The 15,179-nt window shown below is 38.9% G+C and overlaps 1 protein-coding gene across 4 annotated transcripts in view; it reads left to right on the top strand.

The window, feature by feature from the left end:
- Slc12a1 (solute carrier family 12 (sodium/potassium/chloride transporter), member 1) overlaps positions 1-15,179 on the top strand; it is an 82,977-nt gene that overhangs the window by 980 nt on the left and 66,818 nt on the right. For all 4 annotated transcript variants that reach the window (XM_005376700.2, XM_005376699.2, XM_005376702.2 and 1 more), the window contains exons 2-4: positions 350-967; positions 10,369-10,500; positions 10,629-10,704. In XM_005376700.2, coding sequence (XP_005376757.1) covers positions 548-967; positions 10,369-10,500; positions 10,629-10,704 — 628 coding nt within the window. In that variant the 5' untranslated portion in view covers positions 350-547. The remainder of the gene's footprint in view (positions 1-349; positions 968-10,368; positions 10,501-10,628; positions 10,705-15,179) is intronic.

Here is a 15,179-nt window from a genome sequence, read left to right as displayed (position 1 = left end):
ACGTTTCAGGCTGGGAATATTCTCACCCATTCTAACTGTATGCAGTCACTAGGAGTTCTATGTTCTCCAAAAGTTGTACTGACTCCAGCTACACAGAATCCAAGCAAAACCACAAACACAGTAACATGTCAATGACTCCCTTGGAAATTCTGCTTGCTGGAGCAGGGCCCCAATTATTTGTTATAGGATTTAATTGCTCAAGTGACTAAGGTCACTAGATACATAGTTTTCAGTGAAATTAACTTATAATTGTATGTCTTGTAAAGGAAAACTGTTCCCTCATACTCTAGCCTTACATACATGTCTTTGTATTGTTTGAAACAAATTTAATTTTCTTTTTCGATGACAGCTTTGAAGACCATCCTGAAGATTATATAGCAGACAATATATCAAGGATCTATTTATTGAGTTCATCTAGGACAAAAGCCAGGAGCTCCCTAATGTAATCACATTAAAGTTTGTTTCCAGGCAGAAATATATAGATTTTTTAATAACCATAAGGTTATTAAAAGGTAGATAGCTCAGTCCAGAGATTCTATTTTGAAAGATGTCATTGAATAACTCTGCCAACATATTTCTGGATTCGGTGCCCAGTACTACCAGTCGCTTTCAAGTTAATGTCATAAGCGAGGGCCAGGAGAGCTGTACCGCTGCTAATGATGACAGCGACCCGCCCCACTATGAGGAGACTTCTTTTGGGGACGAAACCCAGAGCAGATTGAGAATCAGCTTTAGGCCCGGCAATCAGGAATGCTATGACAATTTCCTGCAAAATGGAGAAACTGCTAAAACAGACTCCAGTTTTCACGCCTACGATTCCCACACAAACACATACTACCTACAAACCTTTGGCCACAATACCATGGATGCGGTTCCGAAGATTGAGTACTACCGTAACACCGGCAGCGTCAGCGGGCCCAAGGTCAACAGACCCAGCCTGCTGGAGATTCACGAGCAACTGGCCAAGGTAAGCTTGAAGGACGCGGGGGAGTATTGGCCTTGCCCATTCCTGCCGGTCCTTTCCTCCTCTTTGATAATCTCTGCGTGTGGAATGGTCAGTTGACGAGGTCTATGCCTAACCATCCATCTTACTGACACCACTGTCCCTCGCTTCCAGTGAGCAGAAAACCCACCACACAGTGCCTCGCAGATGTTCACTGCCCTGGATAGAGAACGATAAAATTACTCTGAAAGTTAGGCAGTATGTCTTATCCTGTTTACAATTTTAATTACCCAGTTCACACTTGGTTAAACATGTCAAACTGAATACTAAGCTGGATCTGCCTCAGAATTAATATGCCACAGCAATTTTAAGAAGAAAAGAAAAAAAAAAAAAACCCACAGTATTTGCTGTAGCTAATATTGTGGATACCAGCCTTTCATGTGTTTGGGCATTTTTTTTTTTTTCATTTTTTTAAAAAATACTTTTTAGGGGCTGGGGACTTAGCTCAGTGGCACAGCGCCTGCCTGGCAGGTGCAAGGTCGTCAGTTCAATTCCCGGTACCAGGAAAAAAAAAAAAAAAAAAAAAAAAACTTTTTAAAGAAAGCAGAAATTTCTAAGATTCAGCATTTATCCCCCTTGTCTTCAAAACTTTGCCTGAGGCTCCTGAAGCCATCTCCACATATAACAATAAATTAAATTTAAACAGCGTAAGTGGCTGAACTTTTTATTTTTTTTTTAAGGAATGTAGCCACGATTGTCAAACCTACTAGATAGATGTATGAGACAGCACTTTCTCTAATCTTGCAACATACTGTTTCGAAGCTTAGAACTTCTCTCCTGTAGCTTGCTCTAAGCTATGTTGATAGATTTTATCCTCTGACTCTTCTGTTACCCAGTTTGCAGTGAATATCATTCTTTACGGTACGCAATTTCATTCTAAGAAGGATAACTAGTGCCACCTAAACAGTCTTCTCTTCCTAAGTTTTGAGCAGAAGAAAAAAGAATGATCGGAACAGTGCCTTTCATATTTATTTGATAATTTTAAAAAATTAAATGATGACTCATTCCAGAGATTTTAGGAATTCTGCTCTCAGGAAACATACCAGTAAAGGTCAAAATCTCTTTTTGTTTTCTGCTTATCCTTCTTTTCACAGGAAGCATCTCTCCAAAACTTACTCCTGGGCTGCCCAGATGTCCAGGACTTCCCAGGAGGGTTTCCCATTCTTCTTCATCCCCTGACCCCGGGAAACTTTCTCTATCTTTGTACTGTATGGGCAGTGCTCTGGTAAATAGCAGGATTCTTTTTAGGCAAAAGATTTAGATTTTATCTGGGATATTTGGTGCTTTATCAAAAGAATCTAGCAGTGTGGCCATTGTGAGCCAAATGATAGCCTGGTGAGGATTCGTGAGGAGGGAGGTAATTTGAAACGCCTTAGTCTCAGATTGCCGCTTGCCTTTTCTAAGCGAGGAAGGGAGGAAAGGAGAATGGTCAAAGAGAGAAAAGGGAAAAGGAAAAGGAAAAGTGGGTTGACAGAGGAGAGCACAATGTTTTCAAGCTCTGGATAGAGCTGAAGAAGTAAAATGTACCAGTCCTCAAAAAAGAAAAAGAGACCTCCAATCGTACCCCACCATATCCTGCCACATTATACATAATTTTGAAAGTTGCCTCCTGCATTAAAATCGGTATCAAAATTTAAATGTTCTTATTTATCCTTTTCCCCAATTTATAACAAAAGAAAATAAGATTTGAACCCTCGTTAAAAAGGAACGGAGTAAATTTATATTGTTCTTAGGGCTGACATTCCAGAGAGAGGAAAGTGGTTTATTTATAATTTCTAAAGCCATGGCTTATATAGCTCTTTCAATAAAGAGAGAAACACTGGGGAGAACTATTTCTTTAGAAGGCATCTGAAAGGCCACACAGTACAAATGTTATAGCTGTATTTCACAGATTCAGTAGGTGCTAAATACACAATCGATTTTAAATACACAAAATGAGACTTAAAGCACTTTTGTTTTTCTCCCAGATACAAAGGAATGGAAAAGCAGATTTATTACAATTAGGCATAAGCTTAATGCCCTGAATAATCATGTGGAACAAGTGTGGTGAGAAATAACTCTTTTTATGAACTCGACTTCACTCATGCAGTGTGCTCCATCCTGTTTAAGTCGTGGAAGAATCCACACGGTCACAGTTCCAATAAAACTCAAACCCCACCATGGCGTTTATAGCAGGCCAACAGAACGGACATCCCCAGATCTTGTATGCAAACATATAAGTAACAGTGCTCGCTGAAGTCACTGATAGGTGGAGAGCACCTGGTGGAGTCCAAGAGAAGTAATGATTTCTGACACCGTGATTATAATGTTTCCAGAAGCCAAACTGCAGCAGCGCATTCTTAACCAATGGCATCACACATTCGGTCAGGAAATCTGCTGGATTTGGTGCAAATCCCAGTTAAAGTTTTGAAGGCAGAAAATGAATTATATGACAAGGCTTGTCCTATTAGGTAAAAAGAAACATGGATTTTTAAAGACATTATTTTAAGACTCTGCTTTAAGTGAAACCACAGCAATGATAGATACTGACAGAATCTGTAATCCTAATGATTTGAGATTGCAGTTGAAAACACTCTTTTCATTTTCGATGTGGTAGAGAATACAATGCTTATACTGCCGGGCATAGTTTATAGATTTCTAAAAACTCTAGTTAAAAGCAAAGAAAAAAAGGGCGGCTTCCATTATTTATTCTGCAAAGTTGTACAAGCCATAAAACTTCTGCTCATCTTGCAAAATGCTTGTGAACATTAGCTTATGTGCATATAAAGCCTAGTACATTAAGTACAACGAGTAGGATTCAATAAATGACCATGGTGATGGTGGTAATTCTTATACTTTTATTTAAAGTGTAAAATATATACTGATAAAAATAGTTAACATGTGCCAAAAATATGTAATGAAATGTCTCTCATCTAACATAAATCTTTAGATATTCTCTCTAGGGTAATCATAGACAATTTCTTATAAATCCTCCAAGAAATAGTCTAGGCTTATACAAACTTATCCATGTGACCACATTCCTATATGTATCTAAGTTTTTGTATCTTTTTTCTAAACATATATTGGAACTGCTTCTACATTGTTTTGTACTCTACTGTTTTCACCAAATGATATACTCTGGAGATGCTTCGATATTTAAGTATGTGTAATGACTTCTTGACATCTGGCAAAGATTATTCTTGTATGTTTTCTTTGTAAAGAAAAACTGCCTTCATATCCAAGCTAATTCTTGTGGCCACCTTTTTATACACAACTCCTCACTACAGGACTGACCAAAATGAAACTCTATTTCAACCTCACTAACCACCATTGGTGTTAGTGTTTTGGAAAAACACATAATTATAAAGGATTCAGGAAAATATATAACTTTTCTGCCAAGGCCATGTGTTCTGATGTCATTGAAATAAACTATGAAAAATATGAAATGCTATAAAAATTAGGAGGAAAATATTCTCCTCAAAATAGTCAAGTATATAGGAGCTTACCCAAATCAAAAGCACTGGAATGACTTCACGTGTCTGAGGGATTTAGGCTGGCTCCAGCTGAAAATAATTTGTGAATAAAAAGATGGAGATACACTAGAGGGTAGTAAGAATCAACTTTTTTATTGAGAACTTTCTGTGTTTACACTGAAAAATTCTCATTTGATCCTTACAATAATCCCTCAATTTAAGTATTATTTATTGACATTGTTTTATAAATGGTGATAGTTTTATAAAATGGTATGGGTCTTTCAGAGAAACAAAGAAAAATTAAGAGAGGTCAGCAAATCTCCAAGGTCTAGAAGCCAAGGTCACATGGCTAATAAGGTGACCTGGGGTCTGCAGGACTCCTGAGTCTGACCTCTCCACTCCTTCCCATCCCAGTCTGCTCCTCGCACCTGAGCGAGAACTCAGGCATGAAGGAGAAAGTCTCACCTCAGTCGTGACGAACTGTGCAGGAAGCCCCACTCATCTCTTGTTCTTAAGTCCCAAGAGGTCATGGTATTTCGACTGGATTAATCAGAGGTCACAGTCATTTTCATTTCATCATCAAAAGCATTCAGTAGGTGTTTATTTACAAGCCCTGCTGTAGAAAATGAGTTAAAGAGATTTGACCTCTACTTTCTAGAATTTTATAAGTCAAACAATATTGTTTTGGAATGAAAACAAAGGCCAGGTAGTCAAGCTAACAAATACTACGCCACAAGAAATCAGTATATTAAATGCTTAGACTCACAGAAAAGTACAAATGTTTTGTCTAGAAAATCTTTTTTTTTTTTTTTCTAAAATGCTTCAAAATTAAAATTTGAAACTTCAGGATTTGAGTTGGCAATATACAAAGTTAAAAATAATCACTAAGCTAACAGCAGCTAAATAAATAAACATTAAAATTAAAGCAATAAGTATCTTTTTTGTTTGTTTGTTTTTTTCCAGTATCAGGAATCGAACTCACGACCTCGTGCTTGCCAGCCAGGCACTGTGCTGCTGAGCTAAATCCCCAGCCCCACAATAAATGTCTTAAATGCTAAGTGACCAGAAGCCCTCCATAAAGTATTTTCTTGGAATATAACTCTATAATTAAGTGTTTATTCTGATACTTGTTAGAGTGTCCTAGTACCCAAGAGCATTTCTTGTGGGGACTCACACTACGAAAGTAATCTATTGAAAAAAAAACATGGTCAATGTCCCACTACCAATAGCTCAATAATAGATGGTGAGTAAATAGGGAGTTCTCGTAAAGGCATACCTGCAAAATATTAAGAATCTTTCCGTCTTCTTCATATCCTAGTTTATTGGACATAGCTAACTTTCAGTCCAAGTTATTAAAATCACAAGACAATTTGTACATGACTAGCAAAGTAAAAAGTACTATGACTATAATTGTGACTACTGGTGGCAATTTATAGGCACAGTTTGTAGTTGGCTTACAACAAGAACAAAATCTTCCTAATTTCTATAGTTTAAATACTGTTCCTTCATCACAATAGGATAGAAAATGCACAGTCATAATCATATGGAGCAATAAGATATGGAAATGTACTTGGAATCATGGTTTTCATTCTGAAATGAACTTTAGGAATCATCAGGCTTTTCCTGGGATTGGTTTTTAAATAATCCAGGGGCAGTGAACTGAGGAATTTAGGAGGGGTAAGATTGGCCATGTGCTGATAATTGTTGAAGCTGAGTAATGTATACATGAGATTTATTATATTATCTTTTCTATTTTTATACATGTTTAGGTATTTTGGCAATAAAAGAAAGTTTAAACCTATGGGGAGGGGATCATCTAGGCCTAACTATTTATGGAACTATTGCTAGGTGATAGTGTAAGATGAAAGTCTTCAAATTTGAGAGGATGTGTAGTAGCAAATATTATCTAGTTGGAATTTAAAGGCTAAATGCATTATCTCCTCTGTTTTCATGATACCTAAAAAGGCATCTGTTATTTTAAGAGATCTAAAACTAACCACATTATGTATTAATTAAATCAAACATTCATCATCCAAAAGCACTCATTAAGAATTTGCCCCTTAAACTGCCCTATGGTGGAAGCATCACTAAGTTATTAATACTGGTAGAAGAAAACTCTTTTATCAAGTGGTCTTTCTTCCTTTTTAAAAAACTGCACTTTATTTTGCCTTCTCTGAATCATTAATGTGTAGGTAAAACTCTTTGTAAATAAATAATCATTCCCTAAAGCAGTACAATTTTAAATGCATTTATGAAAGGTTATGGGTCATCGTTTATAGGAATGGAGTATGAACAAACAAATTAAGTCAAAGTATGAAGGGGAAAATTGGGTTTAGGCAAGATTCATAAAACTTTTAGTGTTTGAGACTCGGTCCCAGAACATTCCCCAGCAAGGCGTCTGGGAAACACTGGGTCCAGCTCAAAGCCACCACATCCCAGCAAATATTCAGCCCAAAGCCATGTTCTATATATTGACAGAACACCAAGTTTATGAGTGTTTTTCTGGCTTACACAGGAGGCATTCATTAGAGTGGGGCCAAGTCTTGCTTGCAAGTCCGAACGGCAGAGGGCCAACACTGAAAAATTATTTTGCCTTAGAGTAAACTACTTCCAGATAAGATTTTCAGAAAAACCACCGGATTTATTCTCATTGGCAGTTTCCAAGAAAGGTTAAGTGACTTGCTGGAGAACACACCCTGAATTAACTGCACTGTAAAACTAGATTCCAAGTCTCATTTTTCATAAGGTGCAGGAGTTTTCGGCTCCTACGTGAGAGTAAGCAATGGGAATGGCATCTGGATTTCAGGATTTGTATAGTTATGGTCAAGCCTTATCGGTCAACAAAGGAAGTATACATTCCAGATTTTTCTCCTGCCATAGTATAAATACATTTAAAATTCTGAAGTTCCTAGCAGGTTGCACATATTTACCTAAGGAAGAGAAGACTCCATATTGACTCTATTTTTGAATAATTCAGCAAATGATGGCTCTACTGACCTCCACATGTGGTGCTCTGCCATGTCTCACGGACACTCTGTATCATACTGCAAAGAGCCATTAAACTACAACCGGCAGGGGCATCCATCAGAGAGAAATGTGCACTTAAGGGAAAATTTAAATATCCTATTTATCCTTTAGCCAGGCTTTTGTATTCTTATTGATATTCTCATTAATCCAGATCTAAGGATAACAGCCACCATTGAAGTTCATCAGACAGCAGAACAATTTCCTGGACCAAACCCTCAAGCTCCAGTTTAGTCAGAAAACATGGGTTTTAGTCCCAAGAGTGTCTTTAAGAAGGCAGGTGACTAAGGCTGTGTCTCATAGGATACCCAAGTAATACTCATTGCCTTCTCCCCAAATAAGGAACTATAGATCATCTGGCCATGGGAATCTTGATTAACCAGAATATTGATAATTTTTAAAAAGTTTTTCTCAAATTAAGTCAAATAATTTATCCCTTAGCCAAATAATCTCTTCAATATTCACAAACATTTTAATACATTCTGAGATTCTCTGCTCTCACTGATTATAACTTCCAGTGATGATAAGCAAAGGTTACATTTGACCCATTCAGCCGCCACCTTGTATGTCTAGAGTTCATCAAGAGAAAAGTAGAATTTTTGTTTGACTTGGAAGCAGCATCAAATGTTTCATCCACCTGAAATTAACTATTGTATAGACCAGGACTGTCCAATATGGTAGACCTCAACCACTTGTGGGTACTGAGCCCTTGAAATGTGGCCAGTCCAAGCTGAGATGTGATGTCAGTGGAAAATATAGACCAGACTACAAAACTTAGCATGGGCAACATATGTAAAATAACTTAATAACAGTTATATTCTCTATATGTTTAAGTGATAGTATTTTACATAGACACTATTAAGTAAAATGTGACACTAAAACACTCTGTGCTTCAGTTTCCTTCCACATGAAGAGAGGGCAACACTCACAAATGTTTGTACTGCAATAATAGAAATATCATTTTCTGTAAGAATTAAATTTTTTTTAATTTAAAGGTCTATATCCAATTCCAAGTGATTTCACCAAATTTTAAAAATCAATTGTTTTTCACTCTTTAAAAGTAGCTGCTAGGGGTTGGAAGGTGATACAGAATGGTTCAATCCTCAGAACCAAAAATAAATACTTAAAAAACAGTGCCTAGAAAATTTTAAATTACATACATGATTTGCATCTGTAGCTGGTAGAGACTACCAGATTTTGCCGTACCAGCTAAGCTTCAGTTTCTTTGGCTTGTTTCCCACACTTTACTCTGGTGTGAATATACGATGTTGGCTGTCAGTTACCTGTGCATATATGGCATGCAGATATTTAAAGAAATGCTTTCTATAGTTTTTATAATAGTACATAGTAAATGTTCATTACATACAGTACCATTTTACAGAAGAAAAAATTTCTCCTTGTTCACATCTTCTTAGCTAGTAATATCACAACATATCATCCTAGATCACTTAAATAAGACAAAGTTGTTCTATAATAATAATAAAGAGCTGAAGCTAAGGGGCTTCCCCAGTGGTTTCAAATACTTATTGGAAAGGACTGCTTTTGGGGAGCTCAGTGAGATGCAGTTTACTCAGCAAAAACCCAAGTAAGTGCCAGATACACTAATCTAAGTACATGTATCCAAAATTATTCAAAGTCCAATCTAGAAAAGAATTTAGAGATCAAGAATTACTCTTAATTTGAAAGAAGCAGAGATATTTTCTCCCTCGTTGAACTCAGAGACTATCATACAAAAGAGGAAGGACATTCATTATTCAAAAAGTCATAACATCTTTTTCAAAATTAAGTCACAGAAAAAAAATATAGACATGTTGTCATCTTTGCTGGGCTCATTGGCGCAAACTTGTAATTCCAGCTACTTGGAAGGCTGAGATGGGAGACAGCAAGTTGGCAAGTCCCTCTCTCAAAAACAAAAAAGTAAAACGGCCAGGCGTGGTGGTGCATGGTTGTAATCCCAGCACTGGGGAGGCTGAGGCAGGAGGATTGTTGTGAGTTCGAGACCACCCTGGGCTACAAAGTGAGCTTAAGGCCAGCCTGAATGGCATAGCAAGACCCTGTCTCAAAAAGACAAAAATAAAAAAAAAATAAAGTGGGCTGGGGATGTGAACACTGTGGGTTCAACCCTCAGTACCACAAAAAAGGGAGTTTTAATCCTTATTTTATGCTACTTATTTTTATTTCTTCCCAGCTGATCTTCTAGTAGTCAGCTGTGAGACTTCTTACCTTCACCTCATGTGCTAGCATATTCAATAATTCTCTGTCAAAGAGCAAATCCACAATAAACTTCCAGGAATAGCATTCTTGAGGGTTATACAGTGACTTGAAGTTTCGTAGACTCTTAAAACTACTTTTTTTCTTTGGTAAAGAAAATAATTTTGTGTTTTGTCATTGACTCCTCCTAAGGATGTTCTGAGATTATTAGACAGGTTTTATTATCATTATTTGAGGTAAGGAAAATTAAGCACAGGGAAAAAATTTCAACGTTCAGCCTTCAGGAGTGAGGAAAGTTGTCTTTCTGGCCTTCCTAACATGATCTCTAAAAGGCAAATCTGTTCTTGCCGCATGGTCCTTCTTTGTTCCTTTTGTCTCCTATTCTGTTTTAAACTTAACTAAGTCTGACCACTTTGACGGCAGGGAATAGTCCGATTAGTGGAAGACTTTCCCGCTACCTCTGCAATGTTAGCTGTGCCTAGAAAGCAGTCACAGAAGAAACCCATCAGCCCCCCAGGAGTTGGGGCGACACCCAGTAAAACAGCATTTTACTAAAATGATTAGAATACACTTAGGTTTTGTCTAAAGTTTTACGGCAGTTGTCTTGATTCGCCTTTGAACACTTGGATCCATCTATTTGTTGACCATCTCTTATGTCTTTGCTCTCCTGAAACGCAGAATGTGACCGTGGCCCCAGGTTCAGCAGACAGGGTCGCTAACGGCGATGGGATGCCCGCAGAGGAGCCAGGGGACAGCAAAGCGGAAGACACAGCTGGTGTCGTGAAGTTTGGCTGGGTGAAAGGTGTGCTGGTGAGAAAGCTCCTCTCTTTACACACGGACACTTCCACTCAGGCAGCTGGTGGATTAAGCGGCAGTGGCAAAGACATTGGGTTGGGCCCCCTGTCTCGGTCCTCTTTTCAGTACCCTTCCCTCCCCAGGTCAGATGCATGCTGAACATCTGGGGAGTCATGCTCTTCATTCGCCTGTCCTGGATCGTAGGAGAAGCTGGAATTGGTAAGTACTTTTCCCCTGCGAAATAATTTTCCATGTAAATCCTACACCTTTTTTTTTTTTCCGGTACCGGGAATCGAACTCACGACTTTGTGCTTGCCAGGAAGGCGCTGTGCCACTGAGCTAAATCCCCAAGCCCTAATCCTACACTTTCATAAACAACTTGGTCTCACTATGAATACTGAAAGGGAGAGAAAGGTTTCAGAAATCATTCACACTTGACCTCCTTCCGCCTTGTCTCTCTGACAGTGTTGGTCAGAGGTAAAGGTGAGGGGTTAACGCCAATGAGATTGGAATTTTCCAGCTCAAGGAGTGTTCCTATTTTTGATAGAGGTTGAAGCACACAGGTTTACAAAAACACATTCATTTTTAAATAATTATGCTCATATTTTGGGATATATTGACCCAAGTTTGCCATTTATTTGCCACAGAATAGCCTGCTTATTGACATCTGGTAAAACTTCACTAAACAAAAACAACTTGGGAAACTGGTGAAAGTGTGACCTGACTAATAAGAATGATGCATTTTTTAACATATTCCAGAGAAAATCACTGTGTTGCTTTCAGATACCTGCAGTAAGAAAGCAAGTGTTACTAAATAAGACATTCCTCAATATAAGCTTAAAATGGTAGAGGAAGTGACTAAGATAATGTATATATAACCATTTTTTTTCTAAGTGGAAAAAGGAAGATATTGATATTATTCTGAGTGACAAATGTTTTAAATGCTAATTTCCATTTAACATATTATTTCTGTTAGCAAATCTTTTTTGTGCAGAGTACATTAGTAAAATTTATGTGAAAAACCTATTTGAATTTTATCAACATTCCTGATTTAATGGGATAAAAATTAATGATGTTCTCTTCTATGTATGTGAAATACATTATGAATTCACATTTAAAGGAAGATTTATAAATCGTGAGTGCTGAGAATAAAGAATTCTGGATGTTCTTTCAGACCCTACTCCAGAAAGTAGCTCAATTCATGTTTAGAAAGTAGCTGGTAGCTGAGCATGGTAGCACATTTCTGTAATCCCAGCACTTCAGGAGGCTGAGGCAAGAGGACTGTAAGTTGAAGCCCAGTCTGGGCAATTTAGGGACTCAGGAAGAACCTGTCTGAAAATTTTTAAAAGGGAGCAGGGGTGGCTGGGGATGTACTTCATTGTGAAGGCTTTTAGTTCAAGACCCGGTATTGACACACACACACACACACACACACACACACACACACAAAGTAAATAGTGACTATTGCCTTGCTCCTCAAAACATATTGAGAACCAAAAGAAGACTAACTGGAGAAAGAAAGGGCTAAGATGTAAATTGAAAAACTAGACCCAGTTGCCATAGTTTTTCCATGTTTCCTGCTTGGCAACTGCTGGGTTCCTGACAAAGGGCTGCTTGCGGGTTTTATGATGCATATCAAATGAGCACCACAGCCCCGGGCCAAAAAAGTGAGAGCCATTCAGTGGAAAATCTGCATCTCTGTATTGCCAAGGTTTTGCTCCAGGGTTTCACGCAAAATTAGGTTTTTAAGGGCAGTTTAGTAACTTATTGAGATCATCAAGGAGCGTTACTTTGTTTGGAGGTATGAGAGTAGCCAGGGTCAGGAGTAATTCTGTTTAATGCGGCTTATTTAACATCCATATGTTTGGGTAATAATCTGAACCTTAATCAGATCTTACATTACTCTTCAAGTCAAGCCAGCTGAGTGTAATACAGGACTGTAAAATATGAAGGATCCTATCTTCTGCTCAAGAGTTTATTCTACTTCCAGATATGACTGCTATTTTAAGTAGTTAAAGCTCATATTAGAAGCCAGTAGAGCTCTACCTAATGCCTTTTCAGTGAGTTTTCCTTCCCCGGGAGCTTTGTTGGTTTGCTTTTCTTCTCTCTCTCTTTCTCTCTCTCTCTGTCTGTCTCTCTTTCTCTCTCTCCATCTCCCTACCTCCCTCTCTCTCTCTCTTTCCCTCTCTCACTCGCTCCCTCTCTCTCATGAGGAATGGGAACTTCTTATGGACTTCACTCAGTTTTATGGCTTTGGCTATGACTCTAAAGCTAGAAGAGTTATGTTATCACATGGTCCCATTGGGTTTCTGGAATTAAGAAAGAAAAACTGAAATAACTTCCTTGTCCTTCTTTGTCCTTTTTGCTTGCTTTGGGGGATAATTTCGAAAAGAAACCTGAACACATTTTCGCCTGGATCCCCAGAAGAAAGCCAGGTATCTGGAACCAGCTATAGCCCTTGGGTAACACTTCCAAGCCTGCAAATTTTCATCTTGGTCTTAAAAGCAAGTGACAGAAAGAGCTGACAGTGCTGCTGAATTTTGAGTTTTCACACCTGTTGTGGAGGCCTTGGGTGGGACAACATAACCAATAAGTGATCACTGGCAAAGTAGGTGGGTACGCAAAGCCGTATGTGTGACCTGTAGCAAGTCACACATACACTGTGAGTTTCACTTTTTGTCAAAAAGTTAGAGAATTGGATTAATTCTGCTCCAATCAATTCTTGAAAGATAAAACTAAAAAACCCTGGCAGGAAGATAGACACAAGTTGAGATGAACTGAGGGAAGCTTAATCATCTTACTGTAGGCTGCATGAGAATCGCCTGGGATGTCTGCTTAGAAAGCTGCAAAATCCCTCGATTCGCTTTTAATGATCCCAGCTCAGTAGGAGTGGGCGTTTTTAGCAAGGACCCCAGGCATTTCATGGAGCAGGTGGTTCAAAGATCACACTTTGAGAGAACAATGAATTGAATATTCTCTAAGCCACTTTTCTCCATGGAATTTTACTTTTGATTGTGAGACAGAAGCAAGTCCCTCAGTGTTTAAAAGTATAAATGTTCTAAGTTTTAACTGGTTTATAGAAATATATACAATGCAAAAGGATAAATTAAGATTTTGTTGGGAAAATAATATCAGCAAAGGGAAATACAGTCGGGAAATGACAAAGTTAGACGGCAAAGGGAAATAACAGTAGGGACATAATAAAGTTAGGTGAGGGTTTAATGCCGTGCAATGCAAATGCTGTGGTCTGATACAGTTCTGCACCATGCTAAACAGTTGATCTTAAACTTCCTCAAAATAAGGTCAAGAGCAAAATAACATGCAGAAGATAAAAATAAATCACTTCCAGTGGCACAAGTATCTGAGGCCACGTACTAATCAAGGGGTTCTCCCCACAAGATCTCTACACTAGATAGAAAGCATTTAGTGCAACTATTTCTTACAATCCCTCCCTTTTAAGAGTCTGCAGGGGCCAAAGGAATATAATCCAGATTTGCAGCCTTTCTCCACAGTTAACTTCTTCGTGGTTCATTTTAATTTGCACAATAGCCTAGAGACTCCTGCTAGTGCCAGGCTTTGCCTAGAAGCAGGGAAAGAGCTTCCATTACTTTGTTTCCATGTCTGTTCTTAACCTCCATCTATTTTCCCTTCCTCTGGGGAGTGGCCAGAGAGCTCAAAGCCAGCACTACTCTTCTAACCTGTGGTAAAGAGAATCCTCCAACAGCAACTATGGAGCCTACCAGAACCCCCATGCAGAAGCACTCTGAAGGGAGCCATGGTGAATTTGGTGGCTGTGTCCCTGCACCCTGTCCCTGAGTTCTGGTCAGCCTCCGGTACAGAGGGTATTGTAGAGGAAGAAACACTGCTTCACTCTACCTGTCTTAGATTCGCAGACTATGGCCTAAGAAGTTTGATGATGATCACAAGTCAACTTAACAAGAGAGACACAGAGGTTTATTAACATGTGCATGGTACATAGACGCACAAGCACTTTGTGATGGGGGATTCCTGAACTTGAGCTGACATTCATCTTAACAGAAGAAGTACAAAAGGTACAAAACCATAGAAAAGTGACAAGACAGGGGCTGGGGATTTAGCTCAGCGGCAAAGCACCTGCCTGGCAAGCACAGGGTCTTGAGTTCGATTCCTGGTACCACAAGAAAAACAAAAAAACAAAACAAAACAAACAAAAGTGACAAGACAGCACAAAAGGATTGTGAGTTTTTATGATGGCGAACTGTGGGAAGCTAGGAGTATCAGTGGTGTACCACTGGAAGGAAAAAGCTGGCCAGCAAGCCTTGTGTAGATTCCTGGGGTGCCTTCTGCAAGGGACTGGGGTCTCCACTTGTCTCCGGCAATTAGCTTGTCTTTCCTGGTACAGAGGGAAGGGGGCACATTTGCAAATGTGTGTCCCGCATGCAAGCAAACAGGAAGGCGCAGGGAGTTTTTCTGGCATCTGATTCTTTGCAATTGGCTTCAGCTCAGAGTAATCTTTACGCCAAAGCAGTCTGTTCCGGCACATCCCGCCACCCTTCAGGTCCTCTGGCTCTGTGTTTCTTAAAACTAAAAGCAGCTATGTCTGCCCCTGCATTGTGGCCTCTCCCATGTTCTCTCTCTCATTAACCCTCTGAGCCGTAAGATCCTCTGGAGCAGCTGTGTTTATTTCATTTTACTTCTTCTTGCATTTCTTACAT

The sequence above is a fragment of the Chinchilla lanigera genome, unplaced genomic scaffold (genome assembly GCF_000276665.1).
Source record: "Chinchilla lanigera isolate Chin_1 unplaced genomic scaffold, ChiLan1.0 scaffold00008, whole genome shotgun sequence".
NCBI lineage: Eukaryota > Metazoa > Chordata > Mammalia > Rodentia > Chinchillidae > Chinchilla > Chinchilla lanigera.
The sequence above is the reverse complement of the archived record's forward strand: the minus strand, read 5'-3'. Positions and strand labels throughout refer to the sequence as shown.